The sequence below is a fragment of the Chaetomium fimeti genome (assembly GCF_033439085.1).
Source record: "Chaetomium fimeti strain CBS 168.71 chromosome Unknown B0H64scaffold_9, whole genome shotgun sequence".
Lineage (NCBI taxonomy): Eukaryota > Fungi > Ascomycota > Sordariomycetes > Sordariales > Chaetomiaceae > Chaetomium > Chaetomium fimeti.
Genome location: NW_026944337.1, coordinates 395,840 through 418,493, shown reverse-complemented (window position 1 = coordinate 418,493; position 22,654 = coordinate 395,840). Strand labels below are relative to the sequence as shown.

At 58.3% G+C, this 22,654-nt stretch overlaps 12 protein-coding genes across 12 annotated transcripts; 5 read left to right on the top strand and 7 right to left on the bottom strand.

Moving 5' to 3' along the window:
• Positions 1-44: 44 nt before the first annotated feature.
• Positions 45-1,459, top strand: B0H64DRAFT_247735 (uncharacterized protein). The gene has a single exon (XM_062799947.1). The coding sequence runs from the start codon at positions 184-186 to the stop codon at positions 1,186-1,188; it is 1,005 nt and encodes a 334-aa protein (XP_062655064.1). The 5' UTR covers positions 45-183; the 3' UTR covers positions 1,189-1,459.
• B0H64DRAFT_247738 (uncharacterized protein) lies at positions 1,460-2,597 on the top strand. Its single transcript, XM_062799948.1, has one exon. The coding sequence runs from the start codon at positions 1,731-1,733 to the stop codon at positions 2,313-2,315; it is 585 nt and encodes a 194-aa protein (XP_062655063.1). The 5' UTR covers positions 1,460-1,730; the 3' UTR covers positions 2,316-2,597.
• Positions 2,598-2,996: 399 nt separating this feature from the next.
• Positions 2,997-4,128, bottom strand: B0H64DRAFT_247732 (uncharacterized protein). Its single transcript, XM_062799946.1, has 3 exons — positions 3,712-4,128; positions 3,338-3,653; positions 2,997-3,276 (listed from the first exon to the last, which is right to left on the bottom strand). The coding sequence occupies exons 1-3, from the start codon at positions 4,083-4,085 to the stop codon at positions 3,040-3,042; spliced, it is 927 nt and encodes a 308-aa protein (XP_062655062.1). The 5' UTR covers positions 4,086-4,128; the 3' UTR covers positions 2,997-3,039.
• Positions 4,129-4,266: 138 nt separating this feature from the next.
• On the top strand, positions 4,267-5,593 carry B0H64DRAFT_478303 (uncharacterized protein). Its single transcript, XM_062808238.1, has 2 exons — positions 4,267-4,739; positions 4,799-5,593. The coding sequence occupies exons 1-2, from the start codon at positions 4,324-4,326 to the stop codon at positions 5,388-5,390; spliced, it is 1,008 nt and encodes a 335-aa protein (XP_062655061.1). The 5' UTR covers positions 4,267-4,323; the 3' UTR covers positions 5,391-5,593.
• Positions 5,594-5,641: 48 nt separating this feature from the next.
• B0H64DRAFT_247645 (TAP-like protein-domain-containing protein) lies at positions 5,642-8,265 on the bottom strand. Its single transcript, XM_062799944.1, has 3 exons — positions 7,686-8,265; positions 6,354-7,625; positions 5,642-6,297 (listed from the first exon to the last, which is right to left on the bottom strand). The coding sequence occupies exons 1-3, from the start codon at positions 8,118-8,120 to the stop codon at positions 5,698-5,700; spliced, it is 2,307 nt and encodes a 768-aa protein (XP_062655060.1). The 5' UTR covers positions 8,121-8,265; the 3' UTR covers positions 5,642-5,697.
• Positions 8,266-8,411: 146 nt separating this feature from the next.
• B0H64DRAFT_330598 (fungal-specific transcription factor domain-containing protein) lies at positions 8,412-11,199 on the bottom strand (the record flags this gene model as incomplete). The annotated part of the gene is made up of 3 exons (XM_062800949.1): positions 8,412-10,778; positions 10,857-10,881; positions 10,961-11,199. 3 exons carry the CDS (start codon positions 11,197-11,199, stop codon positions 8,412-8,414), a joined length of 2,631 nt encoding a protein of 876 aa, XP_062655059.1.
• A 1,258-nt stretch (positions 11,200-12,457) lies between these two features.
• Positions 12,458-14,054, top strand: B0H64DRAFT_247635 (enolase C-terminal domain-like protein). Its single transcript, XM_062799942.1, has 4 exons — positions 12,458-12,625; positions 12,679-12,712; positions 12,758-12,906; positions 12,960-14,054. Exons 1-4 carry the CDS (start codon positions 12,556-12,558, stop codon positions 14,030-14,032), a joined length of 1,326 nt encoding a protein of 441 aa, XP_062655058.1. The 5' UTR covers positions 12,458-12,555; the 3' UTR covers positions 14,033-14,054.
• Positions 14,055-14,585: 531 nt separating this feature from the next.
• Positions 14,586-15,773, top strand: B0H64DRAFT_247637 (uncharacterized protein). Its single transcript, XM_062799943.1, has one exon. It carries the CDS (start codon positions 14,744-14,746, stop codon positions 15,566-15,568), a length of 825 nt encoding a protein of 274 aa, XP_062655057.1. The 5' UTR covers positions 14,586-14,743; the 3' UTR covers positions 15,569-15,773.
• Positions 15,646-16,998, bottom strand: B0H64DRAFT_247658 (S-adenosyl-L-methionine-dependent methyltransferase). Its single transcript, XM_062799945.1, has 3 exons — positions 16,206-16,998; positions 15,950-16,127; positions 15,646-15,903 (listed from the first exon to the last, which is right to left on the bottom strand). Exons 1-3 carry the CDS (start codon positions 16,700-16,702, stop codon positions 15,724-15,726), a joined length of 855 nt encoding a protein of 284 aa, XP_062655056.1. The 5' UTR covers positions 16,703-16,998; the 3' UTR covers positions 15,646-15,723.
• On the bottom strand, positions 16,991-18,205 carry B0H64DRAFT_409243 (uncharacterized protein). The gene is made up of 2 exons (XM_062804705.1): positions 17,162-18,205; positions 16,991-17,087 (listed from the first exon to the last, which is right to left on the bottom strand). The coding sequence occupies exon 1, from the start codon at positions 17,838-17,840 to the stop codon at positions 17,295-17,297; it is 546 nt and encodes a 181-aa protein (XP_062655055.1). The 5' UTR covers positions 17,841-18,205; the 3' UTR covers positions 16,991-17,087; positions 17,162-17,294.
• A 359-nt stretch (positions 18,206-18,564) lies between these two features.
• On the bottom strand, positions 18,565-19,075 carry B0H64DRAFT_409240 (uncharacterized protein). The gene has a single exon (XM_062804704.1). The coding sequence runs from the start codon at positions 18,952-18,954 to the stop codon at positions 18,745-18,747; it is 210 nt and encodes a 69-aa protein (XP_062655054.1). The 5' UTR covers positions 18,955-19,075; the 3' UTR covers positions 18,565-18,744.
• B0H64DRAFT_366873 (uncharacterized protein) lies at positions 18,565-22,582 on the bottom strand. The gene is made up of 3 exons (XM_062801921.1): positions 21,795-22,582; positions 19,872-21,745; positions 18,565-19,682 (listed from the first exon to the last, which is right to left on the bottom strand). The coding sequence occupies exons 1-3, from the start codon at positions 22,566-22,568 to the stop codon at positions 19,001-19,003; spliced, it is 3,330 nt and encodes a 1,109-aa protein (XP_062655053.1). The 5' UTR covers positions 22,569-22,582; the 3' UTR covers positions 18,565-19,000.
• Between the last annotated feature and the right edge of the window lie 72 nt (positions 22,583-22,654).

The following is a 22,654-nucleotide window of genomic DNA, read 5'->3' as shown; positions in this document are numbered from 1 at the left end:
CGAATTGGTGTCCGAGAGTCCGCCGTCGGCACAACAGGGATGGCTTAACTTTCCGGATAGGCAGCGAGCTGCTCGGACTTCAAGTTCCTCGTGAATATAAATAATAACCTTCAGCCGCTTTCAGCCCAGCTCGTTTCAATATTATTTAGCAATACAATAATCATCACCTCTCATCCCCCGAAAATGGTTGCTTACAGCGAAATCCTCGCCTCCAACGCGCTGATTAACGATGCCACGGCACCACGCGTCTCCGTCTTTATGGGCGGCACATCTGGCATCGGAAAACTCACCATCAGAGCCCTTGTCGCCACCGGCGCCAGTGTCAAGATCTACCTGGTCGGCCGCAAAAGCTCGGAACAACGCACGTTCGCCTTCATCCGAGAGCTGCGCTCCATGAATCCCAAGGCCCAAATCATCTGGACCGAAGCCGAAATATCCTTGCTCGCCGAAACAAAACGAGTATGCGACGAGATCAAGCAAAAGGAACGACACGTCGACCTGGTGTTCCTGACCGCGGGCTACGCGCCCTTCGGTGAGCGCATCGAGACAGCGGAGGGTATCGAGGTCTCGCAGAGCCTCGAGTACTACTCGCGCGTGGCCTGTATCTTGCATCTCCTCCCCCTCTTGGAGCAAGCGGAAGCCCCCCGGGTTGTTAGTGTTTTGGCGGGGGGGCTGTCCAGGGCAAAGGTCGAGCTTGACGATATCGACCTCAGGAAGCCGGGGAACTTCGGCATGATGAAGGCTCAGACACAATACGGCACCATGAACTCGCTGGGGCTGGAGAAGCTGGCCGATGAGAACCCTCATGTGGTCTTCGTCCACTCGTGGCCGGGCTGGGTCAACACGGGCAATCTGGGCCGGACATTTGATTCGAAGACGGGCATCATCGCCCGAGTCGCCCACACCATTTTAGGGTGGCTCATCGGCATGTTTGCGATGAGCGACGAGACGTCGGGGCAGAGGAACCTGTTTCAATGCACCAGCGCTGCGTATGGCAGCCGCGGCGTACCGTGGAAGGGCAAGCCGGGCGTGAATACGCGGAACGTGGTGGCGGCAACGGAGGGGTTGTTTCAGGTCGACTACAAGTGCGGCTCCATGCCGAATGCGCGCGTCATGGCTGTGCTTCGGGAGAATGCGCGGGAGAGGATTTGGGAGCATACTAAGGAGGTTCTTAAACCGTATCTATAATGGAGAACCTTCATGTAATATCATACTATGAGGTAAACAGCATCATATCCAATACCATCATCCAACAAAGCAATATTTGACGCCTCCCATTCTGCGGAATCCCGAAACTTGACTAGGTACGGTGCATGTAGATCAAAGACTTTGCCGAATTCAGGACGATATGCTGCGACCCAATCCCGCTGGTTGGGTACACACTCAGCCCAACGGAGTCAACAACCGACCCAACACACAACCGAGCCTGCGACCCAAAACCTCCCCTTGATTAGGGTCAAAGACCGTCACTAAACTCGACATCCTCTCCCGCTCAGCAAAACACGAAATCAAGAGGCCAAGATGTATTACTTCAACTCCATAACAGACGTTTCCACCTTCGCGGCCCAGTACCCCCTCCACCGTCGAGGATCTTAACAAGGTCGAGACCATCCCGGCGGGCAGCCAATGGTCGACCAACCAGCTCTTCGCAGCGCGTGTCGTGGTACGAACTGCCCGGTCAGATCACAGGGAGGGCCACCTCCTGCCCAATCTCCGAGACAGATTCTACGATGGGATTGTCGCCGCCCGCAAGCAGCCGCAACTTCGGGCTCTGCTGGAACCTAGGCCCCCGCGAGGTATTGGCTCAGCATCGGACGCTTACGGAAACAGAGTTGGTACACCGGTACGGGGCGAGCCTCGGGTCTTTTTGGGCCGCCTTGGCGCAGTTTGGAGATGGAGACGGATGTAGCGGGGACAGTAGGGACGATGAGAGTGAGAGCAATGAGATTGGCTACGAGAGCGGCGTGGGCAGCGACGGGGGCGAAGTGGATGCCATGAACGTAGACACCGCGGATGCTGGGGAGGGCGAAAAACGCGCGTACAGTTCCGGGTCCGAGGCAGCAAACGCAGCATCCAACTCCCGTCCGCGACCGAAGCGAACCCGGACCCAACCCCACCGCCCCGAGTTCGTGGACAGCCAGACCGTGCAGGCGCAGTCGAGTTCACCCTCGAAACCCTCGGGGCAGGGGTCATCCCAAAACTCCAGCACCGCTTACGTCGCCGACGTCCACACCTCGGCGGCCATGCCGGAACTCGCCACCATCCAGATTGCGGCCTCCTTCCTCCGACACGTAACCCAAAACTGCCCGCCCTAGGACGACACGCAACACCACCGGCCAGAGCGGCTAGTCGAGTTCTCCGGCATCGCCCGCGAGCTGACCGGGAGCACCGCCAGGGGGGAGCTCATCCGCGCCACGGCGGACGGACAACTCGTGTCGTACACACTCTCGGATGCAAACGACGACGGCGGGGGGTGGTACGGGCGCACCGCACACTGCCCGGCCCTCGTCGAAGGGAAGAAACGCTTCACCGTCCTGGAGGACGGCGTGCCCGTGTTGACGGACGAGGTCCTGGGCCAGATGACGTGCGAGGCGCTGGCGCTGCGGCTGTGGCAGGAAGAGGCGGAAGACGCTGTTTTGCCCGACGAGACGTGAGACAAGCCCCTGGTTTCGTGCCGCAACGTTTCCCTAGGCTGGTTGTGGCGATGATTTGCTGACGATGTGTCCGTGGTTGGTTACCTTAGGGTATTCGTAATCGCCGTCGTCCGGCGATATATGCGTTTCTTGCAATTTAAAATCTCTCGGTCGTACGTCGCGGCCTTGGTTGCACACGGCGAGATGACCGACTTCTTGGAGCTCTGGGCTACACAGTGGTTTGATCTAGCCAGTCCTACGGGCCGCCGTTACGCCGTCGATAATATCGTCGGGTTGGTTCAGCGCGAGCCTGGTTCTTGATTCTTCCATTGGGGTAATCCTCGGTCCCCCGTACACTCTTGATCTCTCCGGCAAGGGAAAACTGGCACTGGGGTGAAAGTCGACTTTACTCGTTTTGTCCTCGTGTCTTCTCAGCATAGTCCCGTGCCAGACAATGGAGAAGACGGTGCGGAAGATTCTCAAAGGGCTCCAGCGAAACACGGCAGTGGTGGATGTCGAGATCGGAGCCAAGCGGTGGCTCCTGGGCTGGAGTATCTAATTTGTGAAGAAAGGTGACTGGTACATGAGCCACAAACGTGTTGAACGATATCGGGGACCTTTTGCTTGAGAAGAGGATCCGGACCTTCCAAGACCAGTCAGTTGATAGGCATGCGCATCATGGGCAAGAAGAACACAAAGCTCACCGTAACAGCAGACAGGGCCGGCTCCTGCTGCATCATGTGACGCCGACTTTGTTGCGCAAGAGCGATGACAAAAGCCACCAAATATGGATCTTTTTCGTGCTCGGTGGGCATATAACGTTTCAAGAGCCGGTTACAACGTTGTACTCCGGGCAGATCCATGGCGGCGAATTTGGTGGGAGGTGGCTTGAAAAGGCGGTAGCGTTCTTGCGCAATGTCATGTGCGTCAAACAAAGCAAAAGTAGCATTTCCGGCAGTTATGCGACAGTACGGAAAGCTGGCACATGAGCGCCCCTCAAACTCAAGACTGGCTACGCGACTCGGGGGTGTGTCAGCGAGTTGACAGAGAAGCTGAATGACGGCCACAGGATGCATACTTCGGCTTCAATAAGACGCTGCCGGAGGCTAATCGAAGGAGCCTGCGAACAGTATCTTCCAATTCATCTGCAATTGGTTGGCGTTTCCGAAGACGAGTCAATAGAGATAGGAGCTTGCCGTCGACGCGGTTGCCATTCTTCGGAGCGGGCCAGTCTCGCGGCACCACCCCAAGGCCGCTTCCGCAACTGGCTTCGTCCCTAACATGGATTCGACAACCAAGCAGGGCGAGCTGTCGGTTGGTCCAGAGCAAGGGCTGAACGAAAAGCCGCTCGCGGGGATGGAGAGCGATGATACGTTTGATCGAGACCGGGCGCTGTGCGATGGAGGAATTTGGTGAATCTTCATCCAGATTATGCCTCAAAGCGATGACCATTTTCGGTGCGAGCTGTGGGTGGTGGACTGGCGGGTATCATCACATTTGAACCCAGGAGCTGCCTGGGCAGTCGCGCTTTCTGGTGTTTCGCCCACGTCTCGTCGCCAGTTCACGTGACCCTCCAAATGCCCTTCTAACTGCATACTTGCGCTCGGTGCATATTGCCGTGTACCTCCGTCTTCCACCCCCTTTTTTGCGGCTGGTTAGCAGCCAGTTCATAACGCGCTCCTTTCCAATCATGGAAGTCCCTTATAACCTCGATTCGGCCATCGAGGCCTTTTTCCATGCTAATACCACCGCCACGAGACAGCAATGCGACAATTTCGCCCGCGTTCATGGAGGGTCCCCGGTCAAGCCCGTCCAGCTTCAAGGAATGTTCAGCTATACTGTCCTCGTTGGCACGGATAAAATCTTCCAATTTCGGTTTTCCAATTCCCAGATCGATATTGAGCTCTTGAGTCTAGCCGCGACCATTCACGGGGCAATTATTCCGGCTTGCACGTACCATGGAATCATTGGAGAGTCGCAACCCCTTTGTATTTACGAGATGAACAATCTCGCGGGCGTCCCTTACATTATGGCGCAAGATACATCCATTCCTCAGCCACCCGAAACAGTGAGATTGAAGGAACAAACAGTCCGAGACTTTGCAAAGTACCATCCAACCTCACCTTGTGCTCTGATGAACCTAGCTGACATACCTACTCATGTAGGTTCTTTGCCCAGGGCTGGAACAACCCCCAGCGGAGGAATCCGGACACCCTCACTGCCCTATCCACCGAGTTCGGGAGCGCATTTGACCGCCTCGCCGAATCCCTCCCGCCGCGCTTCACTCCGGTCCTCGCCAAAGTCAAACAAGACCTCCCCTCTCTTTTTGCGAGGGGCGATCTTCCCCTCGTCTTGACACACGGCGATCTCTGCGAGATGAATATTCTCGTCGACCGCCTGTCCGGTAAGCTGACGGGCGTAATCGACTGGGCCGAGGCGCGGGTCCTGCCCTTTGGTTTTGCCTTGTATGGACTGGAGAACTTGTTGGGGTACATGGATTCCAAGGGGTGGCATTACTACGACAACGCGCAGCAGCTCCGCCGCCTGTTTTGGGGGGGGTTTCGGAAGGAGACCGGTGATATGATTTCGGACGCCGCGTTCCGGACGATCGAGACGGCGAGAATGGCGGGGCTCTTTTACCGGTATGGGCTCGTCCATGATGGCACCGCCGTGCTTGGCGTCGTTGGCCCACAGAGCTCTTCGTTGAAGTACTTGGATGCATTTTGTAATTTGGATGGCTGGGTGCAGGCAGACTAAGGCCGGCATGGAGTCAAGACACCTGACTACCAACCTGTGGTTTGTGGTTTCGGCGAAACGTGTGTCATTTCAGATCTTTTCTTCGCTTTGTACAGTCGCATCACTAGCTACCCTTTCAACTTGGTTGGTGTTAAAACTGGGTATTGCGAGACTTAGACACAACTCATGCTATAGTTATACAAGGTCAATCAGGTAGCTTCTCTTACAGCATAGTAGAAGGTCTGTTCGAGGTAAGGTGTTTCGTTAACAATGGGCTAATACAAGAGCGGAGCATTGATTTACATTCCGGTCGCAGTGATGCCTCAACTCACTTCAAGTTCGCCATAGCCATGATCGCTTCCCTATCCAAGCCCTTTCCCTCTCCGACCCCAAATTTCTTCACCCCATCCATAACCTCTCGCAGCTGCTGCCACCCTTCCATCATGTCCCTGTCCTCGGTTGACAAGGCTGCAAGCGTGTCCCCGGGGCTAGGACCCCAGGGGTGCTCATCCGCATCACACCGCTTCCAGTCTCCACGGCACTGATCGTCAGCTCCCTTCGGCGGCGACGGAACCTCCCCCGTCGCCAGGTACTCCCTGACCACCTTGGCCGTGCACCTCGACACAGCCGAGAGGGTGCAGTGCCCCGACGCATTTTGCTCCAGCAACCCGGCACCCTTGAACTTCTGCGCCATCTTGACCGCGGCACGGAGCGGGGTGACCGGGTCGTAGGTGTTGGACAGGAAGAGGAGGGGGTTGGCCGTCTCGATCTGCTTGTCACTTCCCCAGCGGTTGTTTGGATCTTGCTGTGGCGGGGTGAGGTCCCAGCCGCTGCACTGCATCATGAGCCCCGTCCAGATATCGGCGAATTGGGAGGTCGAGGCCATGGATTGGTAGGCCGAATCCCACTCGGCAAGCGTGAAGTTGACCTGGCGCGGATACTCATTAGTTGTCAAAGCGGAGCAGTGGGGGGTGGTGGACTTACCGGCTGCGCCTTGTCACTGCACATGATGGTGCGCTGGGCATCAGTAAGCATGTGCATGAGCATGGGATCCGCTGATATCGAACACAGCAGCTGTTCGTCCTGGAACATGCTGCCCAGGAGCTCGTGGTTGCGCTGGTAGACGTAATTGACCAGCCATGCCGTCATTGGGAAACCCTGGATCGGCGAATACAAGGCGACGAAAACCAGCTGCTTGACCAGGTCATGGCGGAAGATGGCGGGGTAAAAGTACTGCGGGTGCGTGAACGTGATGGGGTCGGTCCGGAGGCTCTCCATGGCCGTCTCAAACCTCCGCTTCACATCCTCCGTCTTGTCGCCGTTCCGATACAACTGGCACTTCTTCCCGGCCTCAGCACAATACCGATAGAACTCCCCCAGCACCTTATCGGCATCCACCAAGCTCTCCGCCCACACGGCGTCCTCATACAGCTCGGCATCCACCACCCCATCCAACACCAACCTCCCCACCCTCTCCGGAAACGCCCTGGCAAACGCGGCCCCAAGGTACGAGCCATACGAAAACCCCCAAAACACCAGCTTCCCCTTCAGCTCTCTCTCCGGCAACCCCTCCCTCTCAACCCACTCATCCCACTTATCCACCACCTCCACCAAATCCCTCACCACGTACTCCGTCCCCGCCCACTTCAGCCCACTCTCCCCGTCCAACCCCCGATCCCTCTCCGCGCACAACCCATTCACCCCCCTCTGCGCCACCTCCAAACTGCGCATCGCCCCGCCCCCCTCACTCACCAGCCCAACCGCACCCGCAACCTGCTGCCACTGCAGCCGATGCATCAGGCCGGCAACCACCCCGTCCTTCCCATCCCCACAGTCACCCTTACCCTTACCCTTACCCTTACCCGGCTTGCAGTCCTTCGAGGGAGGCTTCGACCAGCAATCGGAGTTTGGCGTAGTAAACATGACGCCGCGCGGGTCGAAGCCCAGGACGGGTTGGTCGTAGCCGAGGACTTGCTGCAGGCCCGAGGCGGCGAGCAGGGTGAGGGTGACGCCGGAGCCGCCGGGCCCGCCGGGGTTGACGACGACGGGGGATTTGGGGGGTTTTGCTGACCTGTTACTGGTGGTTTGGGCGGGGAGGAGGAGCAGGGCGATGTGGACTTCGGGGACGGGCGGGTCGAGGGGGGAGGTGGGCAGGGGGCGGTCGTAGTCCATGGGCAGGGTGAGGCGGGCGCAGAGGAAGGTGGGGTTGAAGGTGGTGTAGCAGGGGTGCCAGACAAGGTCGCGGCTGGGGGTGATCTGGAGGGGCGGTTAGAGAGAGGTTTGGTTGTTAGTGAAAGGGGTGGGAGGGGGACGAACATCACTCCAGGGGTCCATTGGGTTGGGGGAGGAGGTGTCGGGTCTGGCTAGGGGGATTTGACGTTCGCGGGTCCCAAAGCCGGAGGCGAGGAAATAACCCAAAGGCAAAAGGCTCACGAACAAGGCTTCAACGAGTAGCAAGCGCCACTGGGAGAGTAGGAAGCACCACTTGGAGCCATGTCGTCGAGCGGGTTCGGTTCGCGTCGGCGGCGGCTGCGGCCAGGCGCTGCCTAAAGCTTTCTCGTCCATGTTGCCGACCGTTCTTTGTGTGTGCAAATGATGAAAGATGTAAGTCAAGGCTGGGAGTTGATGGCGGGGAACAGCCCTTCGTTTTGAGTGACAGGAGGATTTCCGCCCCGCCAAAGGAGCCGCGCGTCGTTGGTCGAGGAGGATTCTGGGATTTGGGGGCTGGGATTGTGAGTGGTTACCAACCATGTGCAAGACGGACTGCAACCCTGTTTCGATTCGCGAATGGTAACCACCCCGAGCTGGATGGGATCTACATCGGTTTAGGAGAGCTCAGCCTTCGTCGGTTTCTTTGTCCCATGCCTTGCTCATTCATCAAACGGAACCCGGCTTTCAACCGTTGAGTCTCCTCGATGTTGCCTATTCGTCATTCATAGCGGCAACAATTGCCTCGCCCGACATCTATTAAGAGGGATATTGGCGCCATTCAAATATCATATCTCATACAGTGCTTTTCCATACCATCCAGCCGACCGGATATCAACTCAGAAACTTTGACTCACCCTGCTGAAACAGCCAGTCCCGATTCACGTCCACCATAAAGTCCGTGATATTAAACTCGCCCGGCACAGCCCCGTTCAAGTTCCCACCCCCCGACTCCACGCCATTCCCTCCCCCATCCGCACCCGCACCCGCCGCGGCCGCCCCCGGCCCGACCGGCAGCCGGGGCACATTAAAAAAGTCAAACACGTCCAGATATTCCAGCTCATTCGGCGCCGGCGTCCTCGACGCGGGCGTGGCGCTCGCAAGCCGGCTCTGCCACCCGCCATTCCCGCCCGCCGCGCCCCCGGCCCCTCCCCCGTTCCCATTCCCACCCCCATTCGCCGGCGGCACATGCCGCGGCTGGCGGCTGATCAAAAAGTCCAGATCGAACGCGGTGCGCCGCATATCCGCCAAGATCCTGACGCTGCCGGGCACCTCGCCGCCGCCCTGGCGCTCGCTGTCGCGGTGCTCGTCGAGCACGCGGCTCAGGAGGCTGCAATAGCGGGCCGCGACGGGCCAGTACCGCCCCATCTGCCGGAGGGTATCGACAAAGGTCCCGATCTGCGTGCCCAGCTTGCGCTCGACGGTGCTGCCGTGGACGAGCAGGACGCGGGCGGCGACCCAGAGGGTGAAGGCGAAGGGGGGGCCGAGCTTGACGAGCAGGCCGTTGGCGACGACGAACTCGCACAGGGCCGAGATGTTCTCGACGGCGGCGTGGCAGCGCTGCGAGGCCGAGAAGGACGGGGTGAAGATGGGCGAGCGCGTGGTCGGGTAGGCGGCCGACGAGTGCAGCCGGATGAAGGCCGTGTGGTACGTCGCGTGCAGCATCACCCAGCCGCAGTTGAGCGTCTTGGCCGAGGCGGGCTGGAAGAGTTTCGCCATGTACCCGTAGTCGCCCGGCAGGCCGAACTTCCAGGTCGCGAGCGCGTTGTCGAGTTCTTTGTACCGCATCTGCCAGGTCTCGACGTCGGAGAGGGCGGTGATGTCGACGGGCTGCTTGAGGAACTGGTGAATTTTGGAGAGGATGCCGAGAATCTCGATGTAGTAGCTGAAGGCGCCGAGGTTCTCGGGCTTGTCTACTTCGTGTTCAGGGGGGCCGCAGCCCCCGGGTTTGGTGTCGTCGCCGCGAAACCAGCGAGTGTCGACCTTTTGGTTCTTCAACCAGAGGTCGTCTCGACAGGGCAGTGTTCGGTCGATCTCGCAGTCGTCGATACCGAACTCAAACGCTGTTGCAATGGTGGCATATCGGTCAAGCAAGTATACCATCCAAAAGAGCCGTCGCCTTGATTCCTCCTCGATGAAGTCGCGTGGTTCCGGCAGGATCATAGCCCGCAGGGTGTAAATGGACGTGTAGCTGGGTGCCACGGAGAAGGAATTGCTCTCGACGGCCAACCCGAGTTGCACCGCAGCCCGCGTGATGAGTGCCATGATATTCCACCCAGGCGGGCCGTTACTGCTACCACACAAATCCAATGCGAGGATCACGAGGGCCTGTAGTGACTTGACCGACAGGTGCTCCATCCCATACAAGAGCACACGCTGCTTCGACACATCGTGGTAGCGCTGTCGGCTTTCCTCGGTCAACCGAACGTCGGTCGAATACCGGAGAGCCGTGGCGACAATGGAATGAAGCAAGATCTTGTCTTCGTCGTCGATCATGGACGGCCCGAAGAGCGAATCCAGTGTAGTCTTGCGATGCAGAATGGGGCACCACGTATTGACATGTTTGAAGTAGAGATCCACCAACGCATACAGCAAGTCGTAGGGAGGGAGTTCCTGCTCCGAGCCTATCTGTCCCGAATTCTGCGTGGCGGTCGAAGGTGACTGTAGCTGCGCGCCGTGGCCAGTCCCGTAGTACTCCTGAGCCGCGGCGCTCGGCGGCACAGTCGGCTGGATGTGGTTCGTCGGTGATATACCGCTGACAGCCGGGAAGCTATCATGACCCGGCGCCGTCGACAGGCCAAAGTCGAGCGACGTTGTGGGCTTCTGGAGGAAGAGGGCGGTCTCGGCTTGCGGAGTCCGAAGTGTGTCGTGGCCCGGGCGGCCGAATATCGGTGGGATGGCCTCGCGCGGTGTTCCATGGTCACTAGGCATGCTAGCATTGCTGCCCTTCGTGCTTGGTGCCGCATGATGTGTGGGTCCGGGACCGTTGCCGCCGTGTCCGCTGACGGGACTCGTGTTCGAGGTCAAGGACTGCAGAATCTCGGCGTGGACCCGGAGCTTGTCCTCCAAAGTGTCGAGGCGCTGCTCTAGTTCACGGCCGTAGCCCGCACGCAGGCCTGGCTTCTTTCTTTCCCTGTACTCGCAGACGGCGCCATTGCGGCTGCACCACCCGCACGACGGCTGTCCTCGATCACATTTGACCTAGTCTGGTCAGCCGAATGCCGAGAGGAGGTAGATGGTTATGGCGTGGAGCTGGAGCAACGAAGGACCGGAACCTACTTTCCGCTGTTTACACAGCTCACATCTGGGCGGCGTCAGCATCCGACCGCGCGAACCGGGAGGGCGATAAGGCTGCCACCGCGACCCGTTACTCGGTTACTTACGACACGGAGATGGGGCGCTTGCGTTTGCCGAGACGAGTTACATCGGGCTGGTCGTCATCATTGTCGAGGTCGTCTGCGCTGTTCTGGCCATCGTCGCTGTCGGCGGGGTCGGGTTGCGAATGCGGGTTCGGTTGAGAGTGAGGGTGAGGATGCAAATGCTGGTTTGTCGAGGTCGGCGACGACTGGTGTTCCCGGTCGCGGTCGTGGCCATTGTACCGAGCACCTTGCGGCTGCATCATGGTAGGGTACATCAACGGCAAGTGATGGGCCACTCACTGCCCTCAACGGTTTCCGTCACCAACAGAAGAGGAGAAGTGGAGCGGGAGAGGGACAATCGACACCGAAGCCTGGGTCTGGACCTTTCTTCGCCGTTTGTCTCGGGTATCGGGACCGAATGACACGTGCCAAAAAAGCGATGCAGCCTGTCACCAAACAGAGGCGCGTCTTCTTTCGCAATCCCGCCAACGAACAGGCGCAGTGTGGCAGCCGATGCTCCGTGGAGCGGTTCGGGGTAATGTTGAGTAGAGGAGCGAGATGGACGCAATTGTGGGGAGACCTCGGCCGTTTTATCGCGGTGCAAGCCCTCCCGAGTTCCGTGGTCCGAACAAAGCCCATCCGCTCGCCCACTTGGCCCGTGCTGCCCTGCCGATTCCCCTTTGAGACTGCCATTGACTTTCTGGGGTGTGGGGAAGCGAGATTGGCGGAATGTGGGGTGCCGACAAACGCCAATTCCACATTCCATCTCCATTGCTTTGTGCCTCCGAAGCAGAGAAAGGAGGGGGCACCTCAGCTCTAAATAACTATCAAAGAAAATGGTTCGATTGGCGCAATTCCCCGACATACCATGGTGATGGTACAAAGCCCTTCATTGTGAAGGCCGGTAATGAGATCGATCAAAGCCAAACCCTTTGGCCTCTCGCTTCCGGCATCACGCTCCCAAGCCCCCATTGCCGGTGCTCGACACGACCCGACACCCGCCATGCGCCATGCATGCCAGGTGTCCGTGGATGTCCTACCCGTGGATGTTTCGATAACGGCGAAGGGTGGGATGGAGAGTACGAAACTGCAAACTTAGGATAGGCATTCGAGGTGTACTGTGTGAGGCCGAAGAAAAATGTAATCCATGTTGTCTCATGGCCTGGGATGGGCAAACGAAGGAGCAAGCGCTCGGAATATTTCACATTCGCCAATTCGATCCGTTCTCGTCCCATGCCAATTGGTCAATCCCCCCCCCAAAGCTCGAGTTCCTGGATGTGGGGTGCGCAGCGTTGAGCGAGTTCTGGGGGAACTCGCGTGGGGCGACTCCCGAGGTGGTCGACCCCAAAACACGTCTCCATCATCGGGGCATCAACCCCCGATTCTGCCCCGTTTGCTCCCGATAGCCCATAGGTGCGACTAACAAACCCCAAAGGTGGCCTTGTCGAGTCATTTTACACTGGACATACTTTCACGGTTTCACCTCTTCCGTCGCCAAGACAGCGTTGGGTTCCAGGGCATTAGTTATTTCCACCCATCAACTTTCTGGCGCTGCTTTTCTCTCCCACCCATTACCCACTCGTGCATCCTTGGTGTCTGGTGTCACAGAGTTCAGCACGATGGCTGCGGCACGACAATTTCCGACCATCAAGGCCATCAGGTCCTATGTCATTGGCGGTGTTGGGTCAGGTAGATGACAAATTCTCCTGGGCAATAGAGAGCAACTAGCTAACAGGCTGCAGGCGGTGATTATCACAATGTCAAAGGGGGCCACTGGTAAGGTGCCTTGTTTCTCCGTCACGTCCGGCGCTGACATCCCAGGTTGATTGACTCACCCATCTCGACCCCGTGCTCGCAATGGGAGAAGTACCGAGCTTCGCGGACCAGCTGGGGCATCAACGTGCTGGGCTCGTTCTTCGTTGAGGTCGAGGCCACGGATGGAACAGTCGGTTTTGCTACAGGCTTTGGCGGTAAGCGGTGTTAGCCTCCGAAATGTGTGCGTAGCTTTTGCTAACAGCAACAGGGCCGCCGGCGTGCTGGCTAGTGCACCAGCACTTCGAGCGCTTCCTAATCGGGGCCGACCCGCGCAACACGAACCATCTGTTTGAGCAGATGTACCGCGCCTCCATGTTCTACGGCCGCAAGGGGTTGCCGGTCGCCGTCATCTCCGTCATCGACCTCGCCCTCTGGGACCTGCTCGGCAAGATCCGCGGCGAGCCCGTGTACAAGCTCATCGGCGGAAACACCAAAGACCGCATCGACTTCTACTGCACCGGGCCCGAGCCCACCGCGGCTAGGGATATGGGTTTCTGGGGCGCCAAGGTGCCACTCCCTTACTGCCCCGAGGAAGGCCAGGCCGGCCTGAAGAAGAACGTCGAGTTCCTCCGCAAGCACCGCGAGGCCATTGGCCCGGATTTCCCGCTCATGGTCGACTGCTACATGTCGCTCAACGTGCCGTACACGATCGCGATCGCCAAAGCCTGCGAGGACCTCAACATCAACTGGTGGGAGGAGTGCCTCAGCCCGGACGACACGGATGGGTTCGAGCAGATCAAGCGGGCGCACCCGACGCTCAAGTTCACCACGGGCGAGCACGAGTACTCGCGGTACGGGTTCCGCAAGCTAATCGAGGGCCGCAACCTCGACATCATCCAGCCCGATGTCATGTGGCTGGGCGGTATGACGGAGCTGCTCAAGGTGTCAGCCATGGCGGCGGCGTATGACATCCCTGTGGTGCCCCACGCCAGTGGGCCATACAGCTATCACTTCGTGATCAGCCAGCCCAACACGCCGTTCCAGGAGTACTTGGCCAACTCGCCGGACGGCAAGAGCGTGCTGCCCGTGTTTGGGGATCTGTTCCTGGACGAGCCGATCCCTACCAAGGGGTTTTTGACAGCGGCCGATTTGGACAAGCCCGGATTCGGGTTGACGCTGAACCCCGTGGCGAAAGCCAAACTGATCCCGAGCACCTACCTGCTCACACCGCCGATGAACTCGCTCAGCACGCCGGCCGAGGAGGCCACAACCGAGAATGGAACCAATGGCATCGCGGGTAGCGCGAAGAGGGTCAAGTTGACAGACCCCGCCAGGCCATAGGCTTGCAGTGGAAATACGGACAATGATGGAACTGCTCCAACCCTTACTCCTGACCAAACTGTCCCCTGCTTCCCCTGACGTCATCTGCCAAGGCGTGCCGTTGAAACCTTCCCTTCTTTACCACGTCTGGCCGGAATATTTTGCTCAAGTCAAGCCAACGGAGATATACCCGATACGCCTGTTTGAGACCTAGCCGCGCCAACGGGAACGTCCTGTCGATCCGGTGGCCATGGGGCTGTCTCCGTCTCGACCCGGCTCGCTGCAATTCAACCCGAGATGTGGAACCTTGGGCCCGCAGGAGTGGGGCGCGGGGAAGGTGGGGACAACGGCAGTCGAGGATCAAACTTTCAAACAACATCAGCATTGAAGCGGATGAAGCACAAAAGGACGTATTCCATGCGCGATATTGCTATCGCGCCAAGATAAGCCATGATAATAGCAGCACAAGGTTGACTTGGTAAACATCAAAACTCTATCGTCACCGAAACTACATTTCATGTCGTGATCCACCGAATGATACCGTATTTACCCCGCCATCTGGCCCCTCACTTTCGCTTCTTTGGGCCGCAGAGCGAGACGTGAATTTCCTGTGTCTAGCAAGTCGATGTCCTACACAAATCCAGCTCCTAACAACAAGGTCACATCTCATGCCAACCCAAAACATAACACTACCAACTCCCAAATTGTATCTATCAATTCCAAAACCATAACATGCCCCCCACCAACCTCCTCGCGGGCAAGACCGCCATCATCACCGGCGGCACCACGGGCATCGGCCGCGCCATCGCCCTCGCCTTCCTCGCCCAAGGCTGCAACGTCGCCGTCAACCACCTAGACCTCCCCAGTGACAAACCGCATCTCGACTCCCTCCTAACCGAAGCCACCACCCTCCTCAAAATCAACCCCACCACTTCAGGCCGCCTCGCCCACCTGCCCGGCGACGTGCGCGACCCGGCCACCGGCCCGGCCCTCGTCTCCTTCGCCCTGGCCGAGTTCTCCACCGCCCGCCTCGACATCTGCGTCTCCAACGCCGGCGTCTGCACCTTCGCCGACCTGCTCGACGACCTCACCCCGGACCTCTTCGCCACCACCGTGCGCACCAACCTCGACGGCGCCTTCTACGTCGTGCAGGCGGCGGCGCGCCAGATGGCGCGGCATAATGTACCCTTGGGCGGCGGGTCCATTATTGCGGTGTCGTCCATCTCGGCGCTGGTCGGGGGGGGGAGGCAGGTGCATTATACGCCGACCAAGGCGGGCGTGTTGTCGCTGATGCAGAGTAGCGCGGTGGCGCTGGGGAAGTATGGGATACGGTGCAATGCGCTGCTGCCGGGGACGGTGCGGACGCAGTTGAATGAGGAGGATTTGAAGGATGAGGGGAAGAGGGCGTATATGGAGGGGAGGATTCCGCTGGGGAGGACGGGCGTGCCGGGGGATGTGGCCGGGCCGGCGGTGTTTTTGGCGTGTGATGAGTTGAGTGGGTATGTGACGGGGGCGCAGTTGCTGGTGGATGGGGGGTTGTTTGTGAATTTGCAGTGAGGGTTGGTGTTGGGGAGGGGGGTTGTGAAGTGTTGGAGAGGGAAGATGGACAATACGACAATGTTCCAGATTCTAGTCCACAGCCAGCAAGGTGCGCAAACTCCATCCTATACCCTCGACATAGGTCCCCATTTCCTCCTATCAGGCCCTCAACCCTATGGCAACCGCATGCGGAATGAAAGAATAGCCGGTAGCTGTGTGTAGTTGCTGGAGGATTCAATTCTGTCGTCTTCTGCGTCCTCTTCGGTGAACGCCAACTCTTCCATGGCATCCATGACCAGGCCGGCGTTGAAGAAGATGCCGAACAGCTCATGTATCGGACGGTGGAAGTAAACCTACCATCATTAGTAAAGGAAGTGCAACTTGCTCAAAACAACAAACCTGCTTCACCGGTTGCCCGGGAATCGCAATGCCCACCGCCGGGGGCACCGACATGTACTCCTTAATCAGCTTACCCCGGACGATCTCGCACTCGCCCGTCACAGGGCTGTATCCCACCTCGATGCTGCGAGTAGCGTTGGACGTGAAAAAAACGGGATGCAGCACCGTCGCCACAAACCTATCAGCATCTCAGCACACCGGCAAGACAGTCGAAACCATCTCCCCAGCTCAAGGGTAGCAGTTCAGGGGAACTCACACCCCGTCCACCTCAAGCAAGCTCGACAGCTTCTTCGCAAGCGGCGCCAAGTCCGCAATATCCATAGCCGCCATATTCAGCAACACCACATCAAACGGCCCCTCCGCCGCCAACGCCCCCAACTCCTCCTCGCTCGTGACATCCACCCTACGAAAACGGATGCTCTCCTCTACCGTGCCCGGCTCACAATGACCCTTTGCCAGCGCGAGCATGTTCTCACACGCATCCGTGGCCAGCACCGAAGCACCACGGTGGGCGAGCCAGCGCGCGCAGAGCCCGTTGCCCGTGGCCAGCTCGAGGGCGCGGTATTCCCGGTTCGGGTCGGGCTTTTGGTTGGGCGACGATGAGGGCCCGATGAGACGGGCGAGCGAGGGCTCCTGCAGCCGCTTCCAGTACTTGTTGCCGTGCTTGGTGATGCTGCTGTCCCAGTAGGCGGCATTGTCTTCCCAGCTAGCCACGGCGCGGGCCGAGAGGGAGGAGGTGGGTACCGTGGACATGGCGGCGATGGGTTGGGGTGTTTGTTGTGGTGGTTGGTTGAGTTGGCTGGGCTAGGCAAGTTGACTGATAGTGAAGGGTTGAGGTTGAATTAAGGTCTCGACTTATACGAGCGTTGTTTGGGACTCCAGAGCTAAGATCCGCCCCGCCCGCCGCGGAACCCGAGATGCAGGTTAGCCCGGGTGACTCAGGCCGGACAAGGGCCGGACGGAGCTTGCATAGAATCCTGCAGCGCTGGTTGGTTGTGGTCTGTGGGGAAAGGCAAGACAAGACAACGAACACGGGTTGTGAAGACACGTTGAAGAGTAAGCGGAGCAATATCAAGTGAGAAAATATGGAGTGAAACCCCGATGAAGGTGACGTAGGCACCGCTACGAACGCTAATCGGTAAGGGGACCCCAGCCCTAGCAAGCAAGCAGGCCTCTTCCCCTTGGCCATATGAATCTAACCTCAACTCGAAGGACCGGCCCAGCCAATGACCCAGACGTTTAGTTGAGTATCTCCAGGCGAACCCCCCTGTCCTCCAGTCCCAGTCATTCCCACCCTTACCCCTTTTCACCCCCAACTCCCTCACCATCACCACCCACCCCCAACTCAAGAACTCACAACCCTCCAATCCACCCTCACCTGCTCCCCCTCCACCCTGCGACACCACACCCCACTGCTGACCCCGACCCTCCCATCCACCGCATTGCCCTTCCCAGCATGCGCACTAATATAAAACCGCAAATCATTCGTCCCAAACCGATAATCCACGACCCCCGGCTCCCCCTCGCCATCATTATCCGTGCTCAGCCTGACCTCGAACGCACACGTCCCCTTCTCGTCCAACCGCGTCCACCGCTCCGCGCCCGAGTCCTGCGCCGCCCGCGTCTCGGCCGCCGTCACCAGCCAGTAGCCCGACGCTTCGTGCGCCGCGCGCAGGGCGGTGCAGTCGTCTACGAGGGGCCTGTCGTCGCCGGAGGTGGCGCGCGGGTTGGCTTCGCCGCAGTAGTCGTTTTCGGCGCTCTCCGAGGGGTGGTAGGTGGCGCGTTTGGAGATGAGGGCGGTGGTGGGGTTGGGGGTGGTGGTGGGTGCTGCCAGGGTGGTGGCTGTGAGGGTTGTGAGCCCGGCGAGGAGGAGGGTTTTGAGTGAGGGCATTTTGGCGGTGCGGTTGTGGTTCAACTGGTGTGGTTGAAGTTGGTGGAGGGTTGGTTGGATGTTGAGTGATTGACTGCGGCTTAGGTTGATTGTGATGTCAACCGTGGTGTTGATGACCAAGGTGAAGAACTATGCGGTAATGCTGCTTCTTGTGGTGGTGAATGGCCCGGGGTAAATGGATGCAAAACCCTCGCCGAAGCGAGCTTACTTATACTTAACCGTCGCCCCTATTCCGGGCCAAGGACATCCCCCATGACAACCCTACCTCAAAGGCAGTTGGTTCATCACGGGCCAAGCCGTTGTCGCCACCCGAGACACGCCATCACAAGTCCACCGCGTGACGGCCACTTCAACAAACCGTTGTGGTGACCCCCGGTCAACATCGGATCACCCACCGCCCCCCTGCCCGGAGATCAGATCACATCCCGGTTTGCCACAAACAACAATGATTTGCAGATCCGCATTGGCCCCCGGCCAGAGTCCCTCGAGGACGGCGGCTCAAGCCAGCGGGCCAATGGCAACCAGCCCGCCCTTTGCGGGGCCGAGGGTACACAAGCGCTGTGGTTGGGCGCCCCCCGTGTGCTCAGCACACAATGCAGGTAACTGTGATGCGGTTTGTCGAAAGCGGGAACCGGGTTGGTTGGGTCTGCTGTTAGCTCAGGGGTATCGTGCATTCCAAATGCCGTCACGCTGAGCTTAAGTCAGGGGATGTGTAACTGAAATACGCATCAATTGGGTATTCGCGGTCCGGCATTCAGTCCGAAGTGGCCACAGGGAGTGGGTACATCATGCCATAATCCGAGTGAGCTCCATCGTTGCTTTCTGTGCGACAGATATTGCACTATTTAACCCTCCACCAGGGTGGAAAGCTCCAGTCAGTAAACAATAAAACGGATAACTGCGTTTAGCATAACTGCTTACCCAAGTCCTCTGCTGAGTCTGCTCCCACTCTTTTTGAATCCGTGTAAGTGTGTACAACCAATAAATAAACCATTCTTAACAGAAGCAAGCAAAAGCAAGCCGATCTCCCACCTTGATCGACACTCCATAGCAATAAGGCAATATGACCAAGCGCAGAAAACACTACATTGTTTGCCTCACAACGCCCACGCATCACACTCACCCCAACCCAAACACATTATCCCCCGTCATCACTCGCTTCACCCACCACCCTCATCCCCTTCCACCCCCTCCTCATCCCTCACCCTCGGCATCGTCCTCACCCCAAACCCCATCACCACCCAATTCGGCGGCGGCACAAACCCCGGCCACACCGGCACCCTTACACTCCCGACCCCAGGCTTCAGCAACACCGGCGGGACATACACACTGCGCAACCACTCCGCCGGCGTAACCAGCCGCTCGGCACACTGCTCGCCGACGCAAAAGATCACCACGATCGTGTCCTCGGCTTCGGGCGGGTCATCATCATTGACCCGCCGCGGCAGCGCCATGGTCAGCTCGCCCGTGCGCTGCTGCCGCGGGGGGATGCGCACGTTCCAGAGCAGGGTGCCGACGGTCCAGGAGGCGTTGAGGCTCAGCATGTGGACGTAGGCGGTGTGGGTGTCGGTGCGGTTGGAGAGCGTGTAGGCGAGGACGTCGCCGTCGTGGAGGTGGAGGGGGTCGGCGCGGGCGCGGGTGCGTTTGTTGGTGAAGCGGACTGAGAACCAGTCTGGTGGGAGCGGGGAGTGGTGTTGGTAGGTTGTCAGCGCCCGGACGGCTTGGATTGTTGACACTGAGCGGAGGACTGAGCTGAAGCGCTGCAGGGCATGTGGAGATTCGATATGGATTCGTGGGGTGCGAGGCAGTGGCTTCCCGCTATGGTCAGTGAGGACAAGATGGCTTCCATCGATCGCCGCGTTCATGAGATCTCGGCCCTGCCAGGGCTCAAAATCTCGACAATTGGTACCCCAGGGTCCCCTAATGTCATCCGGCAACAGGGCTCTTTCCAGCGCCGCCCCGTTTATCATGATCCAAGGCGACTTCAGTCGAATGCCGGTCACCATCTTGCGGTACCAAGGACGCGACAACTCTAGTAGGCTGAGGAACTCTTCTTGGCCACTCGGCGTATCCGCGTCGAGAGCCACACACACGTGGCTATGCCAAAAGGAATGTGCGTAGCTAGCAAATGCGAGCTCAGCATCGTCCCACATGTGGTGTTCGCCGTTATTCTCCGTGGTAGTGGCGACGCCCTTGAATCGGGAGAGTACGCGCAAGGCCAGAGAAAGATACAAGATGCAACTCTCGGCCAACGTCTTATGGCAAGCCTGGATGGTGAAATCGCCCAGCCAATCCGGCTTTCTGTGTCCGTTCTCCCCTGGACCAGCCAGAAGGAAGTCCTTGGCAGTTTGGTGGATAAAGTAGACCCTGCCATTGTAGACATCCAAGAAGTACTTGCAAGCATCCAGAATCCAGTTCCGAAAACAGTGCTCGTCCTGTAGACCCAGGCCGTGTTTGCTCCCGTTTGGAAGGTCTCGGATATTGAGGGCGATATTGACCTCCTGAAGAGTGAGCGGCCTCGCAGCGGCAAGGACGATCCGAAATAAGCTTTTGACGTCGTCCCTCTGGGATTCCCGAACCCGGTTGAGGAACCCAACGTATGCCTCTTTCACCGTCGCTGGCAGTTTCTTGAAAATGTCGATCCAACCACGGGGCACTCGCGGCAGACCGTCCCGCATTCTCAAATCAAGGTAGTCGAACAACAACTTGACATACAGATACGTCCTGTCTTCCCTCGGCCGAATGAATTCCAGTAGTTCATGTCTCAGCCCGGTGTCCTGGATACACCGCAGCGCAAATCCATCGAAGCGGGCCATGACGACGCTCTCGATGTCTTTGCTAATGTGTCTAAGGCAATGTGGGTCCTCCTCGAGCTTTAGGACCGTAACGCCGGGAGAGAATATCAGTTGCGGTGCCGAAACTAGAGGGCGTGTGGTGAGGAAGAACTTCACCCTTGGGCTGGGCCCAGCAAGATATTCGGTCAGCTTCTGCCACAGTTTGTCAGCCGATTCCGGCTCGCATTCGTCGAATCCGTCCAGAACAAAGGTGACACTCCCCGGCTCGCAATCCTGGGTAGCCTCCTCGAGCACTCCCCAGAGCAGATCGAAATTGCATCGCACTTCCTCCGGGAGAAGGTGATCCACTCTGGCGCATATTCTGTCAACGAGGTCGGGCTGCTCTCGGAAGAGCTCATCTAGAACTCGACAGAGCGCGGTTGTGGCTCCGTTCTGAGCCTTGCCGTTCTCTTTGAAGAAGAAGGCGCAAATTGACGAGGGCCTCCACTTTGGCAGCTCCGTCAACAAGGACTTTGACAGAACTGACTTGCCGGAGCCCGGGATACCCTCCAACACAAATACACCAGAATTGCCCGTAGCCCACTCTAGAAAGACTGGATGTGTAAGGACCCCAGCCCCAGTACCATCTTCTGGTGACTCGATGCTGTCGAGGTAAGCCTGGTAGACGGCGTAGGGGAGGTCGTCGGGGAACTTGAACTTGAGCAGCGTCTCAAAGCGCTGTTTGTGCAGCGCATCCTTGGAAAGCGTGTGGAGTTTGTCCAGCAGATGTTGTTCGTAGTTGAGACTCATGTAATCCTCCAGGCGCTTTTCGCTCTCTTTGATCTCCGAGAGCATGTAGTTCCAGTCATCGAGTTTGAGGATGTCCCTGGAAATCGTAGTCAACGGGCGACAATAGGTGTAGTATGCTCGCAGGTGATACTCTATGAGAAGTTTGTAGAGGGCAACAATCTCGCCGTGGATCGCGTGTCGGAGTGCGGAGAAGCTTTGCGGGCTTTTCCAGTACTCTCGGTTCAGAAGATCGAGAACCTGACCGTACCATGTAAACCGTGACATGACGTAGGAGAAGCCCGACTCCCGGGCAGCAATCTGCTCGGCGTGGTTGACGATGATCTGGTTTTGTCAGCTGACGTGCACGTAACGTCTGGAAGAGAACACATACAGGCAAAACAATGGTGCAAATACCGGTCCAAGCAAGTGACGCAGGTGGCGAGGAAGCGAGTGCAAGGCCGACAACGTCTCTCGTCTTCTGGATGAACTGCACTGCGGAAGAAACAATACTCTGGCTGGCAGAATCCCGCCTTGCCAGGTCCAGGTATTCTTGAGCTAGTCTCGTAAAGCATTCTTCGCCGGCGTTGCTATGCTCTTCGTCATCAGTCAAGGGCTCCTTTTGGATACGCGAGGAGCGACGCGAGTCGAGAAAGCCATCCTTTGTGACGGTATTGAAGAGCGCTTCGTAGTTTTTTACTAGAGGCTTCAGCGCCTCGTCGTCCTTGACCTCATTGTATGCTTCTTCCCAGATTTCACAGGCCGCAAGGATAACGTCTTGGTGATAGGTGATCCCAGAGCTGCTGCGTGCCAAGGGGGCAGTTTCGAAGGACGAGAGCCGAGATGCATCGCGTGCAAGAAAACGAGGAGACGGCGCCAGGGTATAGGATGGTCGACGAATGGCTGGAGAACTCGCCGCGCGGCGCTTGGGGGACGGATGCTTGGGGGACCGATCTGGAGACGGTGCCGCGGATGAAGGGCCGAAAGGCGAGAGCAAGAAAGGAGAGGATGGTATGATAGACGGGAGTGCGTCAGGCAACGCTAGGGGCGAAGGCGAGGATGGCGCAGGAGAATCGTGTTCTGGGTTAATGGATCGCTTGCAAGAGGTTGATCCCTGGCGGTTTTTACGTCGACGTTGGGAAAAAGAACAGCAAAATGGCAGCCCCATCGTGTTCTTAGCTGCGCGCGGCAAACGCTGACGCGTTCTGGATTATTCGGAGTCGGCGTGGCAAAGATGCAAAGGAGAAGGAAGAA